We start from the raw sequence: 20,425 nt of genomic DNA, 5'->3' as shown, positions 1-20,425 counted from the left end.
GGGTGAAATTTTCAAGACAATTGATTCAGGACTCATTGAGTTTCTAATAAATTTGAACTCCCTCGAGAAATTTTGACAGTAGAGTCCGTATGTTTTCTACCTAGAACATGAAACCTACCTACTGTAGTGGGGAGTATCGGCCTGCCTGCCAGTAGGAGAATTATGTAATGGAATTGGCCTAATTTGGAAGGGAGCTTATATACATTCATTTAGAAAGCATCTTTAGCATCACACAGAGATCAATTACACGAGTCCCAGTCTATTCGAGAGAGTGCCAGCATTTAGCCCTAGTTGGGGTGTTGTTTACCCTCATCCTTCTGCCCCATTCGACCTGCACGTACCGACCGTGCTGCCTTGGGCATCCTATCCCGTTACACTGGGTAGATTCCTAGGTATGTTTCACGTCTCTCTGGGCCGCTGTATGTAATCCATATAGAACACATCCTCGGGGGGGGGGGGGCTTTTTCGGGCTCTAGCCGTTTTCTTGCATTAAATTTTGGTTCCAACTCGAATATATTCATTGCTATCTGAGAATTTGAATCTTCGATGACAGGATTACTGTGTAGCTCACAGGATATGGTTCAAGAGTCTTGGTCCTAACTTATTTCATTATTCCACTGATCTTGTAGATTCTGGTAGACCATCAAAGACAGATGACAAGCCTAGATTCGACAGAGCCAGATATTCTCTATACCTATAAAGGTAGGTACCTTTCTTCTATTTCAGTCCGAGCTTGATCTTGCCTTTCGTTGACAGTACAGCCACCAGTAGAAAAATGCCAGCAGCTTCAAATCCCCAATTAGGAACAGATACCATTCATCGGTAATCGAGTTCAAATTTCCTGTCTCTGAAGCAACCCGGGTACAAAATCTACGAATATTTCAATAATCATGATTTCCAGATGACTCAGGTTAGTCCCTCTTTGACCTGCAAATTCTTGCGTGCTCGAGCTATCAATCCCCTAAGCCTCTCCGTCGCTTTACTATCCAAGAACTCGACAATATCCACAATCCTTTCCCGATTTTCATCCAAAGTAAATATAAAGATGTATTCACCCTTGTATGCCCATTCCTCCTCAGACAAGCCATCGTCTTTGCATTTCTCTTTGAATCTGGCTTGGCTTGTAGCCCAGATTGTCACCTGGCCTTTTTCGTCGCTGTCAAAGATTTCTTTGGGAGAAACAGGGAATCCTTCTAGAACTTCTTGAAGTTTGATTAAGTGATTGCCGAATGCCGTGGTACTCATCGGTTTCGGGGGGGAAAATGAAGTTGGGGCGAATCTGTGGATGGCGGTTGGGGCTAGGAATGCTAGAAAGACATCTGGAGAAAGTGTCTTGAAGCCTTCAAGATATGAGAGGGCTGTCTGGCTCGACTTTGAAGACATTTATTACTAGTAATAGAAGGGAATCGGCTTGTGCGAGAGTTGATGTTACGTTCAGTTCAGCTTCGAACGATTCAACAGCCTCAAATCTCGGATTTAGATGCAATATCAATCTTATCTCCGTTATACTTCTAAACGATCAAATCTAAGATCTGTCATGAAAACTTCTGATATATATACTATATATTAGACCTGATACCATTAATGGTCTGAATAATTCGATCAATGAATGGTTGTGCAAACTGCGGAAACAATCGTGTTTAGTGAATTTACCGACACCTCGGGGGTCTTTTGAAGCCGAAGACGCCAGTTTAGACAATAACGAAGAGTATATCTGAAGCTGGGATTGTATCTAGCTTGTCGAAAAGGATCAAGCTTCTATGAAAAGGCTCTCTAGCACTCGCTACATGAAAGCCTGCGTTTTAATATCTAATAAACTATGTACAGGATATCTCATTACCCCGCAATTTCAACGAGCAATCGTCGGCGAGGAGTTTCCCTTTTCTATCTTCTTAACCCACCCAGTTCATCCTCCAAGCTTGATGATCTGCGGGAATCACCTCGGCAGTTCAAAATTTTCATACTTGACGCAGACCAGATGATGTCAGATACTCACTACTCACTTTTCGTTGCTTTGCTTAAAGATTATGGTTTCGCACGGTCCTGGCCAACTTGAAGTTGGTCAGGTGGTAACCCTAAAGGCACCTGATATCTCTCTATGCATTAGCCAGTCCGAGTATTTGATCACAAGACTCTTGAGATTTCTACAAATGACCATGTTCATCACTTAAAGACACCATGGAAGAAGGGCATTTTCTTGCTGAAGGATGTCAACTATGATTCTGAACTCAGAGTCTTGTGAAATAGAAACGCAGCTCCATCACCGCCTCTTCGTCATATTTTCATCTAAACAAGGAGGTTTAGGATATTCACCGCATGTGACATTGACCGGATGTGTGGATATCCGGCCTTATTAGGGCTTTGAAGTATTAGGCCGAGCCACTCTCTCACGGGTCGGGTCTTCCCTTCTCTAATGCGATGTCACCGCAGCGCATGTAGTCTAAGCTGTACTCATTGGGACAGTCTGGGGCATTAAATTATTACCACTAATCAAAATCGCTGGTCTGATTAAAGTAAACTGATCTGATCATGCTTCTTGGTCGCGATAAACTCCGGGCTATAGTTGGAAATCTCCGAATCTTGGATACCCCGCATTAAGGACTGATCAAATAAAAACTAGTGCACGAGAAGACAGATGGACCCAGAAGGTCTACTCATTTTTTAATGCCGATGTAACTTCGGCTAATTGTAATCAATCCAAGCAAGACCTTTCAATCTCGAAAGTCGTAAACTTGATATACTCTCCTTTGATCCATTGTCTAGTTAGTATATCGTCGATATCATCATATATAGTATAAACTTTGAATAAGCTTATAGAACCATGAAACTAGGTCCTTTTGAATTGACTCATGTCTTGAAGCCCATAAGCTTAACTGTGCTTGGCGATATTCTGATCCTGCAGAACGGCTGGTGGCTTACGCCTACGCTTGAAGTGGCTTATATGGGTTACACGGGCAACTTCATCTAGAAACCCTTGCTTCGATACGCTAGACTGGTTATGGCAAATCAACCGTATATTCAGATACAAGCGATCTTGATATAGCTTAGTTAAATGGTCATAGTTTTGGCGTCCCAATCCGTGGGAAGAGTAACGGAAGCCAGTTTCGGATAGACCGAGATTCCTCACCTTTTTCTTTCATTCTCTGTCATTTCTCTACGGTATCTGTTATGCAAATAGAAAGTTCTTCTGATAGTGCTCAATTGAATCCAAAAGCATTATTTCAGTGAAGCAGCCAACGCTTTGATAATTGGTCATGCGAAGGCCTAGTTCGAAGGCTGGAACTATCATAAGGCATAATATAGTTCACCCGATACCTGATTTCCGCGGTATCCGCATATGCTGTGCCCTAAGCTTCATGAAATACTACTTCATTTCCAGAAATGGATAATTTACCTCCGAAAAATACTTTGTGACCGATTCAAGTGACTGAAAGAAGCTCACTACCCCGCAGTATTAGTTCTATTTAAATACCGCCTCAAAACGAAACACAGATGATATCCGAATATTTTCCAAGAAGCATCGTCCACACAGTTGTGTATCTTCGGATCCAGTTTGCGTTCAACACAAAGAAGTAGTCATGCCTAATCACGCTTCTTCGGTACTTGCTATATCCCTCGGCGCCATGAGCTCCCTGGTAGCAGCTGGACCATGTGATATCTACGAATCGGCCAAAACACCCTGCGTCGCAGCCCATAGCTCGACTCGAGCTTTATACGATGCTTACAAGGGACCGCTGTATCAAGTCTCTCGTGCCTCTGATAGCAAGACAGCCGACATTTCACCAGTCTCTGCTGGCTCAGTGGCCGACGCTGCTGCTCAAGATAGCTTCTGTGAAAACACTAGCTGCAGCATTACCATAATTTACGATCAGTCTGGTAATGCCAATCATCTGACTCAAGCCCCTGGAGGAAGTGCAGCTCCGGGCCCAGACAAACTAGCCAGTGCAACTGGGGCGCCCATCACGCTCGATGGGAAAAAGGCGTACGGTATCAAGATCGAGCCAGGGATGGGCTACCGCTGTGATACCGCTGTAGGCACAGCGACTGGCGATGGAGCAGAAGGCATGTATGCCGTGCTTGATGGAACCGATTACAATGGTGGATGCTGCTTCGACTACGGGAATGCAGAGACAAACAATGCCGATAATGGAGATGCCCATATGGAGGCTATCTACTTCGGTCTTGGTACTGGATATGGTACCGGCACTGGAGACGGTCCCTGGATCTTAGCTGATCTTGAAAATGGTCTATCCGCTGGAAACGAATTTGATGTGACATCAACAAATCCGTCGATTTCTTCGCGTTTCGTCACGGCTGTTGTCAAAGGTCAGCCGAACATGTGGTCACTTCGTGGTGGCAATGCTGTCTCCGGTTCACTTGGAACGTACTGGAGTGGAGCCTATCCAACTGGTTATAGTCCTATGAAGAAGGAGGGAGCTATCATTCTCGGTATTGGAGGCGATAATAGCAATAGTGCCCAGGGCACATTTTATGAAGGCGTTATGACTTCGGGTTATCCATCGGATGATACTGAGAATTCGGTACAGGCCAACATTGTGGCTGCAAAATATGCTGCCAATTAAAACAACATCGATATCCCCAAAGTAACAAGCCAGACCCATTACGATACTGGTGAACTTGGTGGATCTTATAGCCCAAGCTCATACTATAAGACAATGTCAATATTATATTTTCTATTTGTTCTGCTCGTTGGCGTATTTCCAATTCGAAGGTCTTATTTTGAACAGATCACTGAACACAGAGCTTGAGCAAGATTTTATTTCAAAATGACCACCTAGAAGTTTTATCTGCTAATATATCATCAATGGTCCTAACATTCATGCTTCGCTAACTACCATCATATTCTAAACAGAATGCAGAAATACTGCGATATAAATACTGCGATATAGATACAGCTATCTCTAAGTCCCAAATTTCAGACTTGGTTCATATCCCTCGCATCTGAGGTTTGTGAACTAGCCTTGAGTTTCTTTTGTTTCTCAGGAGCAAACCCAACACCAAACCCATGCTCAAATACCTCACGGATATCTTCGAGTGTCATCCCCTTGACTTCAGGATAACAAAAGTAGACACCAATCCAGCCAAAGAATGATATCGCTGCATAAAAGCAAAAAGCGCCCGACGGAGTAATGTTCTCCATCTGTGTGAGGAAAGTAGAGGATACAATGACATTTGAACCCCAGCAGCTCATTGCCAATAGCATCGTCCCTACGGCACGAACCTCAATTGGATAGAACTCCGAAGACATCCAGGCGATGTTGCCAGCTCCAATTGAGTAGAACGCCACGAAAACCACCATGCTGGCTAACACTCCATCCGCAGCCCAGCCTGTCTGTTGAGATATAATTTCCAGACTGGGACTAATTGGAATCCAGTGAAAGCATATGGCTGCACATGACATTGCTGCAGCCATTAACCATAATGTGTTCAGGAGGATCTGTCGACGACCAACACGATCAACGAGGAACAAATTGATCCAGGTAAATATCCAATTTGTGGCTGCAATGATAGTACCCACTGCAATGGGCTTGTCAAATCCGACAGCAGCAAAAATTGTACCAGAATAATAGAGGATTGAGTTAAATCCGCCTAATTGAGAAATAGCCATGAGGCCACATGCCGCAAACATTGCACGAAAGTTCGCGCCGACCACGTGAAGCTGTTTGATCTGCCACCATAATGATGTATTTAAATTCCGATTCGTCTCCACGTGTATAGAAATATGCTGAAGCTTTTGCTGAACTTGTAAGTCGTTGGCATCAGGAAAAATCCTGGAGATGATAATTGCAGCTTCGTCCCGTTTATTGTGATAGACCAATTGTCGTGGTGATTCCGGACAGAATGGAAGAAGACAACAGAGAATAATTGCCGGTACTGCACCAACTACAGCCATATATCGCCATCCCTGAGAAACGCTTTCGAATGCAGCTCCGATACCGTAGCTGACTAGTTGCCCCGTTGTGATTGATAAATATCCAGACTTATCATACGTCCACGATATTTTGCCGGTGCAACTTCGGCTATATAAAGCTTTTGGAAATCAGTTTGTGAATGTCAAAAAAAAAAAAGAAAAAAAAAATCGGAAGTATAGAAATATACTCACTGGAACAATCATGGCTGCAGAACCAACCCCTAATCCCACAACAGCTCGTCCAACTGTCATTTGAGCAATAGAATAAGAGGCGACTTGGATGATTGCACCAATTATAAACAGAATACAACCAGTGTAGATCCCCATTTTTTCTCCCATAACGGTCAGCACATAATCCAGCCACGATTGCACCAATGAAAGCACCTCCAGAGGTAATCGAAGTAACCAATTCTTTCTCACTGCCATTCAATGTCATTTCCCAGATATACCAAAATTGCAGATATAATGCCAGTGTCGTATCCGAATAAAAATCCACCAACAGCTGCTGTCAGCGATACTAACCAGCCAAATTTGCTGCATCTGGTATTCTCGATGGTGTCCAATCCAATAATTGGGGATCCTTCAACGTGCTCCGTGAGATCTTTTAAATCTCCATCATCTGAATTAGAACTTTCTCGATTAAGACCATTCATGGCTGGGACTAGTATTCTTATGCTGGAAGAAATGAATTATATAAAGAACAAACGATGATTGTCGACTAGATCCTCACTGAAAAGGTCTATATCGCATTTCATACGAACATATTCGTTTAAATGGCTTGACTCTTCCACTGAATTCTGCACATACCATAGCTAATTTCTACATTTGCGAGGCAACTCGGCCCAACTCCGTGTAGAATTATCCAATGAAAGAGCGTCTGGTGCATGGATTGTGGAGAATATCAAAGCTCCGCCCCCAGAATGTCCAGTTTCAACCCCGCATCACGGCTCGAAGAGTGTGGAGATGGTAAATTCTCGCCGAACTTGCCATTAATACTTCTACTAGCCACTTCCATTAGACCTCATTTCCTTTCTACATACAGCGTTGTACTATTACCATCGGCATTTGCAGATTGAGAATCACTATGCGGCGGAACAAGACTGTTCCTTGGTGAGACCCACTCGTTGTCTGTGTTGTCTACGACAAATCACTAACATTTCAATGGTCAAAAGTCAGGAGTGCCGAAGTGAGCGGTACCAAGTCTAGTATTGGAGAATATAGATCAGCTTACTGACATTATATCCTGTGTTGTTTCAGACCGACATGTAAAATGTGTGTATTTATCACTACCTAGTACAACCATTCTGTTTACAAGCTCAAGACTTACTCGAAAGACACCAGGCGATGGTCAAAAGCCCTCATGCAAACGTTGTGAAAAGACCGGACTATCATGCATCTGGCAAGATTTATCATCAGGTTTTCGTCATGGATCCAGCGCCAGTGCGCGGTATAGTTTCGCCGATGATCAGCCTTGGTTACCCATCGGACAAGGTACGATAATCCCAGTGTTGGTTGCATCATGCACGCATCGGCATCGGTATCGGTCTCTGTCATTGCCGCTTACAGTTGCTCATCCGGACCGCAGTGGATTACAATTATGTCGATGAGACGGCCGACATAGCCAAACATTACTCGCTTGATTCAAATTGCGACTCGTCGTGGGCGCTACCGAGACGTCAGAGTATAGGGTCGCCCGATAATCAGGCGGTTGAGAAACCCTCATTATTGAACGAGAATACCACATCGCATTCATCTGAACCATTTCTATCGCCTTCGAGTCATCGGCGCGAAGGCGCAGACACATTGGCCGTTTTCTCGCCATGTCAACCCTTGCAATCATCGCCGGAGAATCATTCCTCTATTCCATCTGCCTCTCCAAATTTCTCACATAGCAGTAACGCCTCACCTGGATGTCAAGATTTCATTAATCCGGGTGATACTAGACTACCCAGCTTGAATGAGCATGAAGCATGTCTCTTGCGATATTTTGTTGTTCAACTTGCCCCTTGGGTAGAATTTCCCTTTCGGCAAAACCGGTCAAGATTAGCCCTAACTGACACTTTTCTCTTGCAGTTTGACCTGTGTGATGGCGAAAGACATTTCGCTTGCACTGTCCCTCTACGAGCCCGATCGTGTCCTCCACTGTTGAATGCCATTTATACTGCCTCGGCGAGACACCTCAGTCGAATCAAAAAATACTATCACGGGAACCAGATTCATTACGGGGGCAAAGTGCTGCCAGACCTCACCCCGGAAACTGCTATCCACTATCACAATGAATGTATTGCACATCTGGTATCTCTATCGGATCATTCGCGCGAAGCACAAGATGAGAATCTACTAGCTGCTGCTGTGATTCTCCGCTTCTACGAAGAAGTGGACAGTATGTCAACACCCCTTGATTTTATTAGAATGATACCACCACTAACGTAACTAATCATCAGTGCCATCCATAGATGAGGACACAGAAAGTGCACTAAAGGGTATACAGATATTCCTTGACGTCCAAGCTCCATCTGCAGTGGCAGGCTTCGGACTTCGACATGCAGCATATTGGATCGCACTCCGACAAGAAATCATCACAGCATTCAGTAAACAACGACCATTCCGTCTTCCCTTAGATCCATGTGAACCATATCGCTCATTCGAGCCGGCAGACGATTATGTCTGGGCCGATCGTCTCGTGATTCATTGCGCAGATGTATTACAATACTGCTTTGGTTCCGATGAAGAGGGTGTTCCTCGAGACTCACACCAATCCTCCAGTACCGGTATCTTACATCCCATACCGGCCACCGACATGCGAATAGCCCGCTATAACGAACTAATCCTGTTTGAAACCCTCTGGACTGAACTCGGTCCGCCAAGTTTCAAACCCATCTATACGCGCGAGCCAGACCGTACTCGTGGAGAAGTCTTTCCAGAACTCTGGTATTTGAATAATTGCCACGTCGCTGGCCTTCAGTTTTTTGAACTTGCGCGTATCCTGCTCATTGTTTATAATCCCAAATTACCCCGCCTGGGACCTAGTCAGCGAACGGCCATGCGATCGGTGGACCAGAAAGTACGCTCTATCGTATTGCGCCTTTGTGGGATGGCGCTTTCTAATCAACATAGCCCTCCGGGATTCGTGACTGCTTCCGTCGCGGTTGGGATGTGTGGTGATCGATTTACTGATCGTCTGGAGCAGGAGGCACTTTTGGAATTTCTGACGAAACTTGGAGAAGAACATGCCTATCCTGTTTTTAGTACACAGAAATCGCTAAAGGGAGCTTGGGGGTGGGATGGATATGATGGGATGGAGTAGGGTGTTCGTCTGTATAATTAGAGGCCCAGTATATTCATCAATTGTACCCAAATTTGGCCCATCGCCAACGGATTCCACTCAGATCCTGTATAAGAATCGAAATGCGGAGAAAGAAAGGCTCCGCTGCGATACAGTTAATAGCACCAGATAAACTTGAATTTGCGCATTTCTCCAATTCCAAAGAAGGCCCAAAGAAAGCCCCAATACTCGGAAGTTTGAACGTGCGCCGGATCAATCCAATGGTCCACAATGAGCATGCCTAGGCCACTAAATACTCGCCTCGACTCCTCTCAAAGCATATTGAGGCGGGGAGAGGTGGAGGTGGAGACTATCAAGGGAGTGTATGGGGAAATTGTCGCCGAACATACTTCGCCGGGGACTACCTCATGCAGTAATCAATGCAAACCACCGGGATGATCGACGAAAAAGTATCTGGAGCATGTCCGATGAGGGGCAGTAATAGCTATGTAGTAGAGATACGAGAATAGGTATATAAATGACCATCCCATCACTGTTATTCTCCCAGATTTGAAGTCTCAATTGTCTTACTATCTTCTTTCTGCCATCTTTCACAATGTCCGAAAAGCTCCAGGTTGCTGTCGCAGGTATTGGTCGCATGGGTAAGCTCATCATTCGAATTTTTCCAAAGTATATTTCTGTCTGAGCTTTATTAATTACTTCTAGGAATGCGTCATGCCCGGCACTTTGCTAATTTCACCCCTCGCGCCGAACTTATTGCCGTCTGCTCGCCTGTCCAGGCTGAGTTGGATGCCGCGAAGAAAGAATTCGGGAATGTGCGCACCTACAAGGACTACGAAGAAATGCTCGCGCAAGAGAAGACCCTACAAGCCGTTGTCGTTGCCAGCGCTACTACTGTTCACGCCGAACAAGCCATCAAAGCCATTGAGCGTGGTCTCCACGTTCTTTGCGAGAAGCCCATCAGTACCAGCCCTGAGATTGTGAGTATAACGTAGTTTTCTCCATGATTCTGAAACTAATAATATCGTCTCGTTTAGTCTCAATCCGTCGTCGACGCCTACGCTGCCTCTATCAAGAAATACCCCCACCAAAAGGTCATTTGTGGCTTCTCGCGTCGTTTCGATGCTTCCTACCGCGATGCCCACCGACGTACAGCCAACGGGGATATTGGTACACCCTCCGTTTTCCGTTCACAGACCTGCGACAAGTTGGATCCCAGTGGCTTCTTCGTCGCATATGCCGAGTTCTCTGGTGGTATCTTTGTAGACTGCTCGATCCATGATATCGATCTAGCTCTTTGGTTCTTCGGTGAGGACAGCAAGGTTAAGAGTGTGACTGCTATCGGAATTACCGCCGTCCAACCTGATCTCCGCAAACATAATGACCGAGACAACGCTCTGGGAATCATTGAATTCTACGTAAGTTTTTTCCATTCACTTCGTAAGACGGACGCGAGGGTGGAAGCTTATTTGCGAATACCATAAACAGGGAGGCAAGATCGCTCAGCTTTATTGCTCGCGCATGATGGCTGCTGGTCAAGAAGACTGTACCGAAATCTTCGGTACAAATGGCAAGGTTGCTGTTAACACCCAGCCTCAACTTAACCTGGTCAATTTGTATGAGTCCACTGGTATCCGTCGTGAGATTCCACCCGATTACTATGGACGTTTCCGCGAGGCATTCATCACAGAGGCAAATGAGTTTACTGCTTCTTGTCTTGATAACACTGCTCCTCCTCTGCGTCTGGACTCTGCCGTCCGGGCTGTCACTATTGGATGCGCTCTGCAGGAGTCTCTGATCACTGGAAAGAAGATTGAGTTCGATGAGAGTGGGAAGCGTGTTGATGTTGCTAAGCTATAGATGTGTATATGAGTGAAACGGCTTTATGAGTTTTCAAATAGACTTTATCTTTTCGCGAAATAATTTTTTGTTACGAAGAACGGAACATAACGGATATCTTGTCGACTTTAGAGATTCCTCCTATCTGATGCTTGCGTCTAGAATAAGAAATCACTGGATAACCTGGCAGCTTGTAGAACTACCTGAGAAGACGAAATATTCGCCGATTCAGCAGTGTTGTCCCAGTGTCTCTTTTCCATGCTTAAACCCTTTTTTGCTGATACTGGCAGGCGTCTATTGACAGTAGTAGTATCAGCCTTATGGCATTTATAAAAGTCCCGCTTCAAGAATCCATGAGAATGAGCGTAAAATACGCAAACAACAGCATTGAAGAAAAGTCTCGAGCATAAGCTCTAACATACCATCGCCCTCTTCTCCTACTGGTAGATCAAATGCATATACTTGAGACTCTTTGAACTGACCATTGATGAGTATTTTTGTCAATATCAGATCTTCCGAGTCTGCATATAGTCTTTGGAGACGGTCGATTGGCATGTTGGTCCAAAGATTGTGATCAGGGCCGTGGTAGAATGAGGGCATAATGCTGAGGAAAAGAGTACCAATGATATCCATCCCCAGAGACTACAATCATGTGCTATATAGTATTTCCATTAGATCTTGAAGCAGATCAGAAGGCCAAGGGGCCAGGAACGCAAGTGGATACAACAACTACATTCCCCACAAACAACATCGACAACAAACTCACTAGGGAAAATCAAGTTCTGAGAATTCATTCCACAGGATATTCCCTGTACAATATACAGACAAATTCATACAATTTATTACATCCGTCCTTGTCTAAAATGGCACCAATAAGCGTGCATTTCAACCAATGATTCCAAAAAAAAAAAAGATGTTACCTTCAGGCGTTCCAAAGCCACATTGGCAGCCCCATGAGCATACCTGAGGAAGATTTGACTATGTTATCCTCGTATTTGTTAAATAAGACTGGAAAAGCAAATATCAAAAATTTGGTTTATTCTCGTGGTTCAATCTCGTATAAGTTGGACGTAGGCAGTCCATTTTCTCCCTCCCTCTCTCTATCTCGAGGATAGTCGAATATAGCAATAGGTATTGCTCACATCAACATGCTATTTTCTTCGATCCCTCTGATCTCTTTGATCGGAATTTCATTCACTTTACTTCCCAGCGGATCTGAAGCTACGAAATCCATCTCGAACGAGGCTACCCAACCGAAATTCACCTTCGATGAACTATGGAAACTCGAAACCGGATTCTGGGACGCATTCCTATACCCTCAAAACAAGAAACAAATCGAAGGCAATTCATCTACAGTCTTTGCACCTGATGTGAGTTTTATTCACTTCTATGATGGGCATCAGGCTTGACCTTTTTTTTTCCATTTCTCGCGTGTTGCAAACATTAACATGCAAGAGCAGGTCCAAGGCCGCGTCGATATCACACGAACCTTTGACGGCGATGAATTGAATCGAGAATATATTTTCGGTCTCTTCGCTGATCCAAGTCATATCAGTTTAGTCGGGGTTCCAATAAATTACAGTATAACCCAATTCACCGCAAACGATAACATCGCGTCCGCAACAACGATCGTTACATTCAACGCAACTACATTCGGAGTCTTAGTTCCCGTAACAATCGACACATGGATTGAATTTAACACCGATGGGAAAATCACACAATACGACGCGACATTTCGATGGTTTGAGTACCTTCTAGATTTCCTTTTAGAAGGAACAGCCTCTAAAATCAACGCTACATCTCCTGATCAAGCTGTGAAGTATATCTCTGACATCTTGGCAAAAACTATCTGCGCTACTCATGAGGAAAATTGTACAGGGGATAATCAGCAGTATGATAATAGCTCTGCCTGTTACGATTATTTGACTGAGACTGTGAGATTTGGGAAGAGTTATGAGCTTGGTCGTGATACGCTGCTATGTAGGGAGGTTCATGAGCATATGGTGCCGCTGAGGCCGGATATTCATTGTTCTCATATTGGACCTTCTGGGGGGGATTATTGTGTTGATGATATGTCTTATACGCAGACTGTTTTGCAGCAGTATTTTGATGGGTCTTGGATTCCTTATGGATATGGGGAGGATCAGAATGTTTGGTTGAAGAGTGCATAGAGTGGATGTAAGATCTGGGGGTACGTACTCTATACTTACTCTAGGCTTAGTTGGGCAGAATCAATTATGAATTACTATACAGACCTCAGGTTGAAGGTATACGTAATAACAACCATTAATCAAGCCTTTATTAGCTCATAAAGTCGAAGTTCAATCAATACAATCGTACTGGCATTTCACCCGATGTAAAGTCCCAGTAACAGAACTACTCTGTCTTACTACATTATACAAAAAAAAAAAAACTAAGAAATGCCGAAGCGCTGCAATTGACTAACATGGAATTCCAAACGGGAAACCCGAATGACCCCGTACAAGGCAAAAAAAGAATTAACGAAAAGAAAAAGGAGCGGGTAATAGGGCACACAGAATAGCGGGCAACAAGATATGGCGTAGCAAAAGTACATCACAAGAAGGGTAATAGGGAGGCGGGAGTTGGTTGAAAGAGAAGAAAAAAGAAGATGGGGGTTTAATAAGTTGTAAAGGGGGGATTGATCCGATTCCTGTACCTTTTGCGATTTCCTTCGAGATGAACGAAACCAAGGGTGGAGTGGGAATCGGATGGCCACACCTGAGAGTAGCATATTATCAAAACCATTCTTTTTTGCGATGCGTGGAGCCCATTCGGCGGGGAGGAAAACGAGAAATCAAGTCGAAGGAGAACAAAGTAATAAGAAATCAAAAGAACTTGCGTTAGGGAGTGTGGTGATTGTTGGATGACAAGATAAGGAAAATAAGTTCGGTGGAAGGAAAGAGCGCGGGTGGGATGAGATATTTAAAGCAGTTTCACAAAAGTTCAGAGGGTGTAGCAGCCGTCAACGGCGACGAGGAGAGAGGAAGGAGTCTTAGCTCTTCTTAACGAAGAGAGAAACCCTTGCGTTTGCCCTTTTCTTCGATGGGCCGTCCGCTCTCGAGGCGGGATTTTTTGTCCTCTAGCTCCTGGCGCTGCCGGTCTAGCTGTTCCTTCATCTCGCGATGTCTGGCGTACAATTCGTCTTCGCTCTGTTTGAGCTTGCTTTCCTTTTCGGAAACCTTCTGCTGGAAGACCATCTTCATTTCGGCTTCCATCTTGGAGAGCTTCTGTTCGTGGAGGGCACGCTCCTCCTCCTGCTTGACAGCGGGGTTGACCTCCTTGAACACGCTGGGGTCCTGAGCAACACCCATCTGGGTGAGCTTGTCGGAGCGGTAGTTCTCGTACAGGAAGTTGTTGGTGTGCTCCTTGAGCTCCTCCATGTGGGTACGGATCAACATCTGGCGCAGCTTGACAAAGTCACAGTGCTCCTCATTGTCGACCTCAATGGTACCCCAGGGGTAGCTACGGCCACGAACCTTACGGCCGTCGGCAGCAGTGACCTCAGAGTTGGCACCAACAACAGCGAAGGGAACCTTGGACATTATCTCATTGTTCTCAGCAATAGTCTCCTCGTCGTCGAGCTCGTAACGGGGTCCCTCGAAGATATGGATAGAGTGGTGCTCGATATCGGCAGTGATCTAAGCAAAAAGAGAGTGAGCGGTTAGTTTGATACTCTATAGACACAATTCGAGCTGTTTAGAATAGAAACATACGCGCTCCTTGAAAGCAGCGATCTCCTCATCAGTCAAGGTATCGGCCTTGGCAATAACGGGGATCAGGTTGACCTTGGTGTGCAGGCGGCGCATGACCTCAATGTCCAGAGGCTTCAGAGAGTGGCCAGTAGGCTGGATGAAGTAAACGCAGGCGTGGATACGGTTATCGACAATGTTGCTGCGGTTGACCTTGTTCTCGGCCTCGAGGTAGGTATCGAAGCGCTGCTCAATGTTCTCGACAATTGGGCGCCAAGAGTCGTCATTGTTGACGAAGTCGCCGAATCCGGGAGTGTCAATAACGCTCAGGCGGAGGCGAACACCATTCTCTTCGATGTCGGCACTGGTGGACTGGATGGAGACGGTCTTGGGGATGATGTCGGCGTTGGGACCGGTACGCTCCTTGGGGGGGGTAGAGAGAGGTGTTGAACAAAGTGTTGACGAGAGTTGACTTTCCGAGACCGGATTCACCTATACAATGAATGATGATGAGAGGAGAGATCGGTTTGAACAGCCATTGGAAGGGTAGGATAATACGTACCGACAACCATAACATTGAAGTTGAATCCCTTGCGGACACTCTTGCGGTGCCACTGGTTAGGCAGGTTGGCGAAACCAACGTAACCGGTCAACTTGCGGCGAACAACGTTCTTCATATCGGTGGCGGCCTGGGCAACAGCCTTGGGGTCGCGAGAAGTCACAGTTTGGGCATTTCCGGAGCCCATTGGGTTGCTGCGCTCCACGAACGGAGACTCCTTTCCGCTGCTGGGAGTGGGAGAATCCTGGGACGCGATGGGGGGAGCTAGTCGCGGGGGAGGAGAAGCTAAATAAGACATCAGCGTCGAGTTTCTATGGGTATAATCGAGTATATGCTTGGAAGTGGAGGATAGGAAGAAAATGATATCGCGACTCGGAGGGATAGCTTACACATGGCGAAAGTCGTTTGGAGGAAGAGAGGCTAAGACGTTGACACTGGAAGTTCCCCTGCAATTGAATTCTTGCGTTAGTCTGAAGCTGAAATTCACTCTAGACCAAGGTCAATTTTGTAAATTATCGAGTCTATATTCCTGAAAAAAAAAAATTCGAGGGGGAGAGGGGAGGGGATGAAGATCGGAGAAATGTCAGGGAGACATTACCTGATTGACGTTGGAAAAAAAAAGGGGGGTGGAAGTGGGAGTGAAAGAGGACGAAGGCTTGCAGTAAAGAGAAGCGAACGACCAAAATCAACCAAAAAGCACCTCAGAAAGGAGGAAGCCAAGAGGAAATCAAAAAAGAACGAACGAGAGAAAAAGAAGGGGAGTTGAGGAGGAGAAGGAGAGGAGGTTGCCAGTCTGGGAAAGAAAGGGGGGGGCGGTGGATCGGCGAGGTACGTCCATTTTACTATAAACTGATGTATATACTATGTATATCTAGTGTTATATTAGTATTATATATCACATTATATTATATGGCGTAGTGTAGTATATTGTACTAGCTCATATTATTCTTATAATGGTATATTATAATGAATATTGATGGTAATATTAATGTTTACATGATGATACACCTGGCCTGACTAGAAAACAGTATACCACGTAGTTATACTTAACACTGTAGAATAAGAAGCATTGATGAACTAGATACAATGACTGGCCTGATAATAATACATTATATCTATATACTTATATAGAGAGAGATACATAGATATTGATTTACTATTTAATGTTTACTATTCATTATTGCTGCTGTGATGCAGTCTCGACTCATCGATCAGGGGCTGATCACGTGAGATCCACCGAGTGTGGAGAAGAAACGTACGGAGTCAAGTATAAAGCAGCAGCAGCAGCAGAGTAGAAGCAGTCTTACTGTAAAATAGATTATTCCTATCTGTACATTCCTATTTTCCCATCTTGCTCTTCTTTTTGGGTCGAGCAGCTTCATCATCATCATCACCACCTGACGCGTCGCCCATTTCCTCATCACTATCCCCACTGCTTTCATGTGCACTGTCAAACTCCTCCGCGACATCCGAGTCGGAAGATGCGTCAAAGTCCTCATCCGGTGACTCGGAATCCTCGTCTGCTGATCCACGATCGGGGCGGGCGGCCTCCTCGTCGCTGGATTCATCATTATCCAGCGTGGCAGCAATCAGGCCCGAGGCGTCTTCGGTCATTTCGTTCTTGATCCGGACACCCTTGGCCTTGAAGAAGTCTTCCAGGGGTTGTTGCTCCTCGCTGAATCACAGTCAGAATGTATATCATAAAATATAAGCAGCAGGTGGTGATCACGTACCGGTTGATGTTGCTGAATTGGTGCTCACCCATACCAGCCTTCAGGGTCACAGTAATATCAAAGGTTCGGCTGGCGGAAATAGCGCCACCAACACGAGACATCGTCACGATTGCAACGTTCTCCATCTGGATATAAGTGGCGGGTTTGGGGACGAAGATCAAACTCTTGTCCAGGAAGTAAAGCAGACCTTCGTTGGCTTTGATAGAGCACTTAACTCCGTGGTGGCCGTGGTGGCTAGTAAAGTCCTTGGATGGCATGATCACCTTCTTACCAGACAATCCACGGAAGACCTTGGTCACAACTTGGTGAATTGGCTCCTCGTAGTGTGATTGAAGCTTGTCTTTGTAGGTATTTTGCAACAGATCACTAGAATCCGTTAGTCTGAAAAGCTCTTCCAAGTACGAGAGTAGAGAGAGTAAGACTCACTCAGTCATGTTCAGCTCCAGGCTGATCTCCTCATCCAGCTTCAACTGCATCACCAAGAATGGGTACCGAGTCTGACCCTGTCGCAAAGGCGGGTCCAGGCCGAGCACGATCAATGTGTGGGTATCGTCATTCTTGGGGAGCAAGAAGAACTTCTTGATGGCAGAATATTGGATCTTATAGTCGTATGTCTTTCCGCGAAGACGGAACGAAGACTCGTACATATCGATATCGAATCGACCTCTGAAAAACCATCAGAAAACAAGCCCCAATTTTTATCGAGGGAATCAGGGCATATGACAAACCTGGGCGTAAGATGAAGGACATCCAGGAAAGTAGCAAAAGTATCACCCGCTACATCACCAATCTCAGCCTTATCCATGAGTGTCTCATAGAAGAGGTTGGCAGCATTCTGCTCCTCCGCCTCTTCCTCATTTTCTTCCTCCTCGCCCTCGGCACCCTCTGTCTTCTCCTTCTTCACAGCCGTACCAGGAATGTAGAATCGCATTTCCACCAGCTCATCTTCACAAGCAGCAGCCTTACGGCCACGGTTCTCCGTGCTTCCTGCAGGCTTTCCATTTGCACCATTCGCCTCAGCAGCAGAGAGCGCAAATTCCACCGCCACCTCGTTCTTTCCTGCCAAGTTGGTGTTTGAGATCTCCGAGTATGGGATTTCGAAAGCGGGTCGATTTTGCACGTTGAAAGACAGTTCGGCCTTGGTAAAATCGGCTTTACCCCAGTTCCATCCACGAAGGGCATGCTCACGACTCTCGATGTTGATACCGTACCAGATTTTGAAAGCCTTGCTCAACCGTTCGAAGTCCTTCGTACAAGCAAGAGAGGGTTAGTCAGGGCGTCATCACGTATTCCCATCTGCCACAGATGAACCTACCTCTTGATCAAATCCATCCAGCTGAATAACACCCGATGAGCGCGATAGAATTTTCAGCTCGAATCCTTTGGCGGCGCGACTCCACTGGGCAGCACCGACATTGCTGCTATCCAGAGTGAAAGTTTCACCGCCACCAGATGGTTTCCATCCCAGACCACTTTCAGCCAATTTGCATTTTCCTGGCTGCTTGGAAAGGTCCAAGTAGATGTTGTCGAAGCTCTCCCTGTTGCATTGTTAGTTCAGCGAGTTTGATTGGGGGGGCTGGTTCTGAAGGACGACCGGGCGCGCGCACATGTTGGAGAAGCTTTATAGGCGATGTGTCAGAGTCGGCAGGAAGTGAGATCCCCTAACTTGAAGAGGTCGAATGTACGTTGAGTGGAGGGGAAGGTGTGCTTCGGTTGTTGATAAGAGGTGTGTAGCTCTAAGAATTCTCAGAGGTCGCGCGTTGCGGCGCGCCGCAGGAGGTCTGCCACTTCCGCCCGTTTGGGTTTAGCGTGGAGAGACCAGATTGTTTACGCCTACTCCGTACTTATAGTTACTATGTAGTTGTAGATGGATGAATTAGGTTCAATGAGTTTGAGGTTAGCAGTTAATCATGCTATTCGGTCATGATACCACTAGGTATTTATTTAGGTAGTATTAGTACGTGAAGTGTACTATTAGTAGGAGAGATTGTCCTGGTTGACATTTATTGGAATGGATATATATCACAGCGAACATCATCCAATAATAACTACTTTTTAGTACTACATACCTACCTTTGTCACTAGGTACAATACCTTAATATATTATTGTAACTGATCACTCCAATGGCGCTCTAAATAATAACAAACATGGTTTAATAACCCTATTATTGGATTTCATCGTGATTCACGCTGGCTAGTATTGTCGACAATCTCATCGCACTGGTATTACAAGTCCCGCAGCGCAGGGTGAAACAGAACTGTGGACACCAATGGACCGGGCTGTGTTGAGACTCCGCAGTTCGAGTTCCCTTTTTTTTTTTCTCGTTTATATTAAGATGCCTATCTTCGAAGCTTAATCCACGGTGAAACAATCCACTGCTGACAGAAAATAGCCGGTTAGTTCTGATCTTCGAGGTGTTGCCTGAGCATCCCTTGACTCTCCCACCACTCTTTCTATTTCTCCGATATGTTGCCAGCCAGCCAGCCCAGCCTGGGTATTTACTTGTACACACTATGGTGTAGTCCAATAAAGGAGCCCATAAAACAAACTCCATCAGGCCTGCGTGTACACTGCGTCAACCAAATCCAGCGTGGGACCTCGATTCTATAATTAAGTGGCAATGGCGCGGGGCTGGAACTCGGCTTCATGTTTCGGCCCACTTGTATCGGGGCTAACGGTTTGAAAGGAGAGACCCTCCGTGGTGTTCTGAATCAAGATCTGAAATCTTCACCCATCACATCAGTCGTGGAAAAGGTTCATAGTATTTTGACTTTGAATAGTTGTCTCCCCTGCAAGGAGCTTGCTCCATCGCGCCAAGTTGGGTGTCGGGATGTTTAGACTGCTGGCTGTAGATCCTCATTCAACTTCTTCAACACGGGTATCAACCGTCACCCGGATGTAATTCCAACTGGAAATGAGAATTGTCAGGAGGGTCTGGTGTCAAGGAATATTGTAAGCCCATACGCGTAGTATACAAGTATCTTCGACAGAGACAATGACCCAGAGTGATGAGTTCATCGAGGAATTCCACCATGATAAAGTAAAATGACTGGGATGAGCATGGCAGTCGACATCATCCCGGGATCCACTCGGCACGGAAGACTGAAGAAATGAGAGAATCCATTGGGTGGTTGTAGAGAAGATGTCTCCACTGTTAGTGTGGTGTTGTTCACTGCTGTATGTACGCTATACGCTGTAATGGTAACGTGACTGTAATCCCCTGACTTCTTCTCTTCCAATCCCAACTTCTCCCCTTCCAATCCAACCATCCCCAGTCATTCGTTGATTTTTCTTACTTGCGTGAGGCTTTCGCCTCTGCATCCCACATTCCTTTACTTTCTTTAGATTTTGTTCCATGCCACATT

General features: G+C 45.5%; 8 protein-coding genes across 8 annotated transcripts; 4 read left to right on the top strand and 4 right to left on the bottom strand.

Annotated features, from left to right (window-relative positions):
• Positions 1-906: 906 nt before the first annotated feature.
• On the bottom strand, positions 907-1,383 carry N7469_009281 (nuclear transport factor 2 family protein; the record flags this gene model as incomplete). Its single annotated transcript, XM_056648199.1, has 1 exon — positions 907-1,383. The coding sequence occupies one exon, from the start codon at positions 1,381-1,383 to the stop codon at positions 907-909; it is 477 nt and encodes a 158-aa protein (XP_056497964.1).
• Positions 1,384-3,578: 2,195 nt separating this feature from the next.
• On the top strand, positions 3,579-4,583 carry N7469_009280 (glycoside hydrolase family 54 carbohydrate-binding module family 42 protein; the record flags this gene model as incomplete). Its single annotated transcript, XM_056648198.1, has 1 exon — positions 3,579-4,583. The coding sequence occupies one exon, from the start codon at positions 3,579-3,581 to the stop codon at positions 4,581-4,583; it is 1,005 nt and encodes a 334-aa protein (XP_056497963.1).
• Positions 4,584-4,936: 353 nt separating this feature from the next.
• N7469_009279 (uncharacterized protein) lies at positions 4,937-6,259 on the bottom strand (the record flags this gene model as incomplete). Its single annotated transcript, XM_056648197.1, has 2 exons — positions 4,937-6,051; positions 6,121-6,259. 2 exons carry the CDS (start codon positions 6,257-6,259, stop codon positions 4,937-4,939), a joined length of 1,254 nt encoding a protein of 417 aa, XP_056497962.1.
• Positions 6,260-7,357: 1,098 nt separating this feature from the next.
• Positions 7,358-9,239, top strand: N7469_009278 (uncharacterized protein; the record flags this gene model as incomplete). Its single annotated transcript, XM_056648196.1, has 3 exons — positions 7,358-7,423; positions 8,006-8,315; positions 8,389-9,239. The coding sequence occupies 3 exons, from the start codon at positions 7,358-7,360 to the stop codon at positions 9,237-9,239; spliced, it is 1,227 nt and encodes a 408-aa protein (XP_056497961.1).
• Positions 9,240-9,813: 574 nt separating this feature from the next.
• Positions 9,814-11,078, top strand: N7469_009277 (uncharacterized protein; the record flags this gene model as incomplete). The annotated part of the gene is made up of 4 exons (XM_056648195.1): positions 9,814-9,859; positions 9,924-10,198; positions 10,256-10,636; positions 10,707-11,078. 4 exons carry the CDS (start codon positions 9,814-9,816, stop codon positions 11,076-11,078), a joined length of 1,074 nt encoding a protein of 357 aa, XP_056497960.1.
• Positions 11,079-12,205: 1,127 nt separating this feature from the next.
• N7469_009276 (uncharacterized protein) lies at positions 12,206-13,228 on the top strand (the record flags this gene model as incomplete). The annotated part of the gene is made up of 2 exons (XM_056648194.1): positions 12,206-12,427; positions 12,518-13,228. The coding sequence occupies 2 exons, from the start codon at positions 12,206-12,208 to the stop codon at positions 13,226-13,228; spliced, it is 933 nt and encodes a 310-aa protein (XP_056497959.1).
• An 852-nt stretch (positions 13,229-14,080) lies between these two features.
• aspB (septin AspB) lies at positions 14,081-15,719 on the bottom strand (the record flags this gene model as incomplete). The annotated part of the gene is made up of 4 exons (XM_056648193.1): positions 14,081-14,716; positions 14,792-15,259; positions 15,334-15,611; positions 15,716-15,719. 4 exons carry the CDS (start codon positions 15,717-15,719, stop codon positions 14,081-14,083), a joined length of 1,386 nt encoding a protein of 461 aa, XP_056497958.1.
• A 945-nt stretch (positions 15,720-16,664) lies between these two features.
• N7469_009274 (FACT complex subunit POB3) lies at positions 16,665-19,238 on the bottom strand (the record flags this gene model as incomplete). Its single annotated transcript, XM_056648192.1, has 8 exons — positions 16,665-17,001; positions 17,060-17,425; positions 17,486-17,725; positions 17,788-18,305; positions 18,375-18,597; positions 18,745-18,846; positions 19,129-19,153; positions 19,208-19,238. 8 exons carry the CDS (start codon positions 19,236-19,238, stop codon positions 16,665-16,667), a joined length of 1,842 nt encoding a protein of 613 aa, XP_056497957.1.
• Between the last annotated feature and the right edge of the window lie 1,187 nt (positions 19,239-20,425).

This window comes from Penicillium citrinum (genome assembly GCF_028827155.1).
Source record: "Penicillium citrinum strain IBT 23319 chromosome Unknown utg000008l:1.0-2707905.0:1.0-2709502.0, whole genome shotgun sequence".
Classification (NCBI taxonomy): Eukaryota; Fungi; Ascomycota; class Eurotiomycetes; order Eurotiales; family Aspergillaceae; genus Penicillium; species Penicillium citrinum.
The sequence above is the reverse complement of the archived record's forward strand: the minus strand, read 5'-3'. Positions and strand labels throughout refer to the sequence as shown.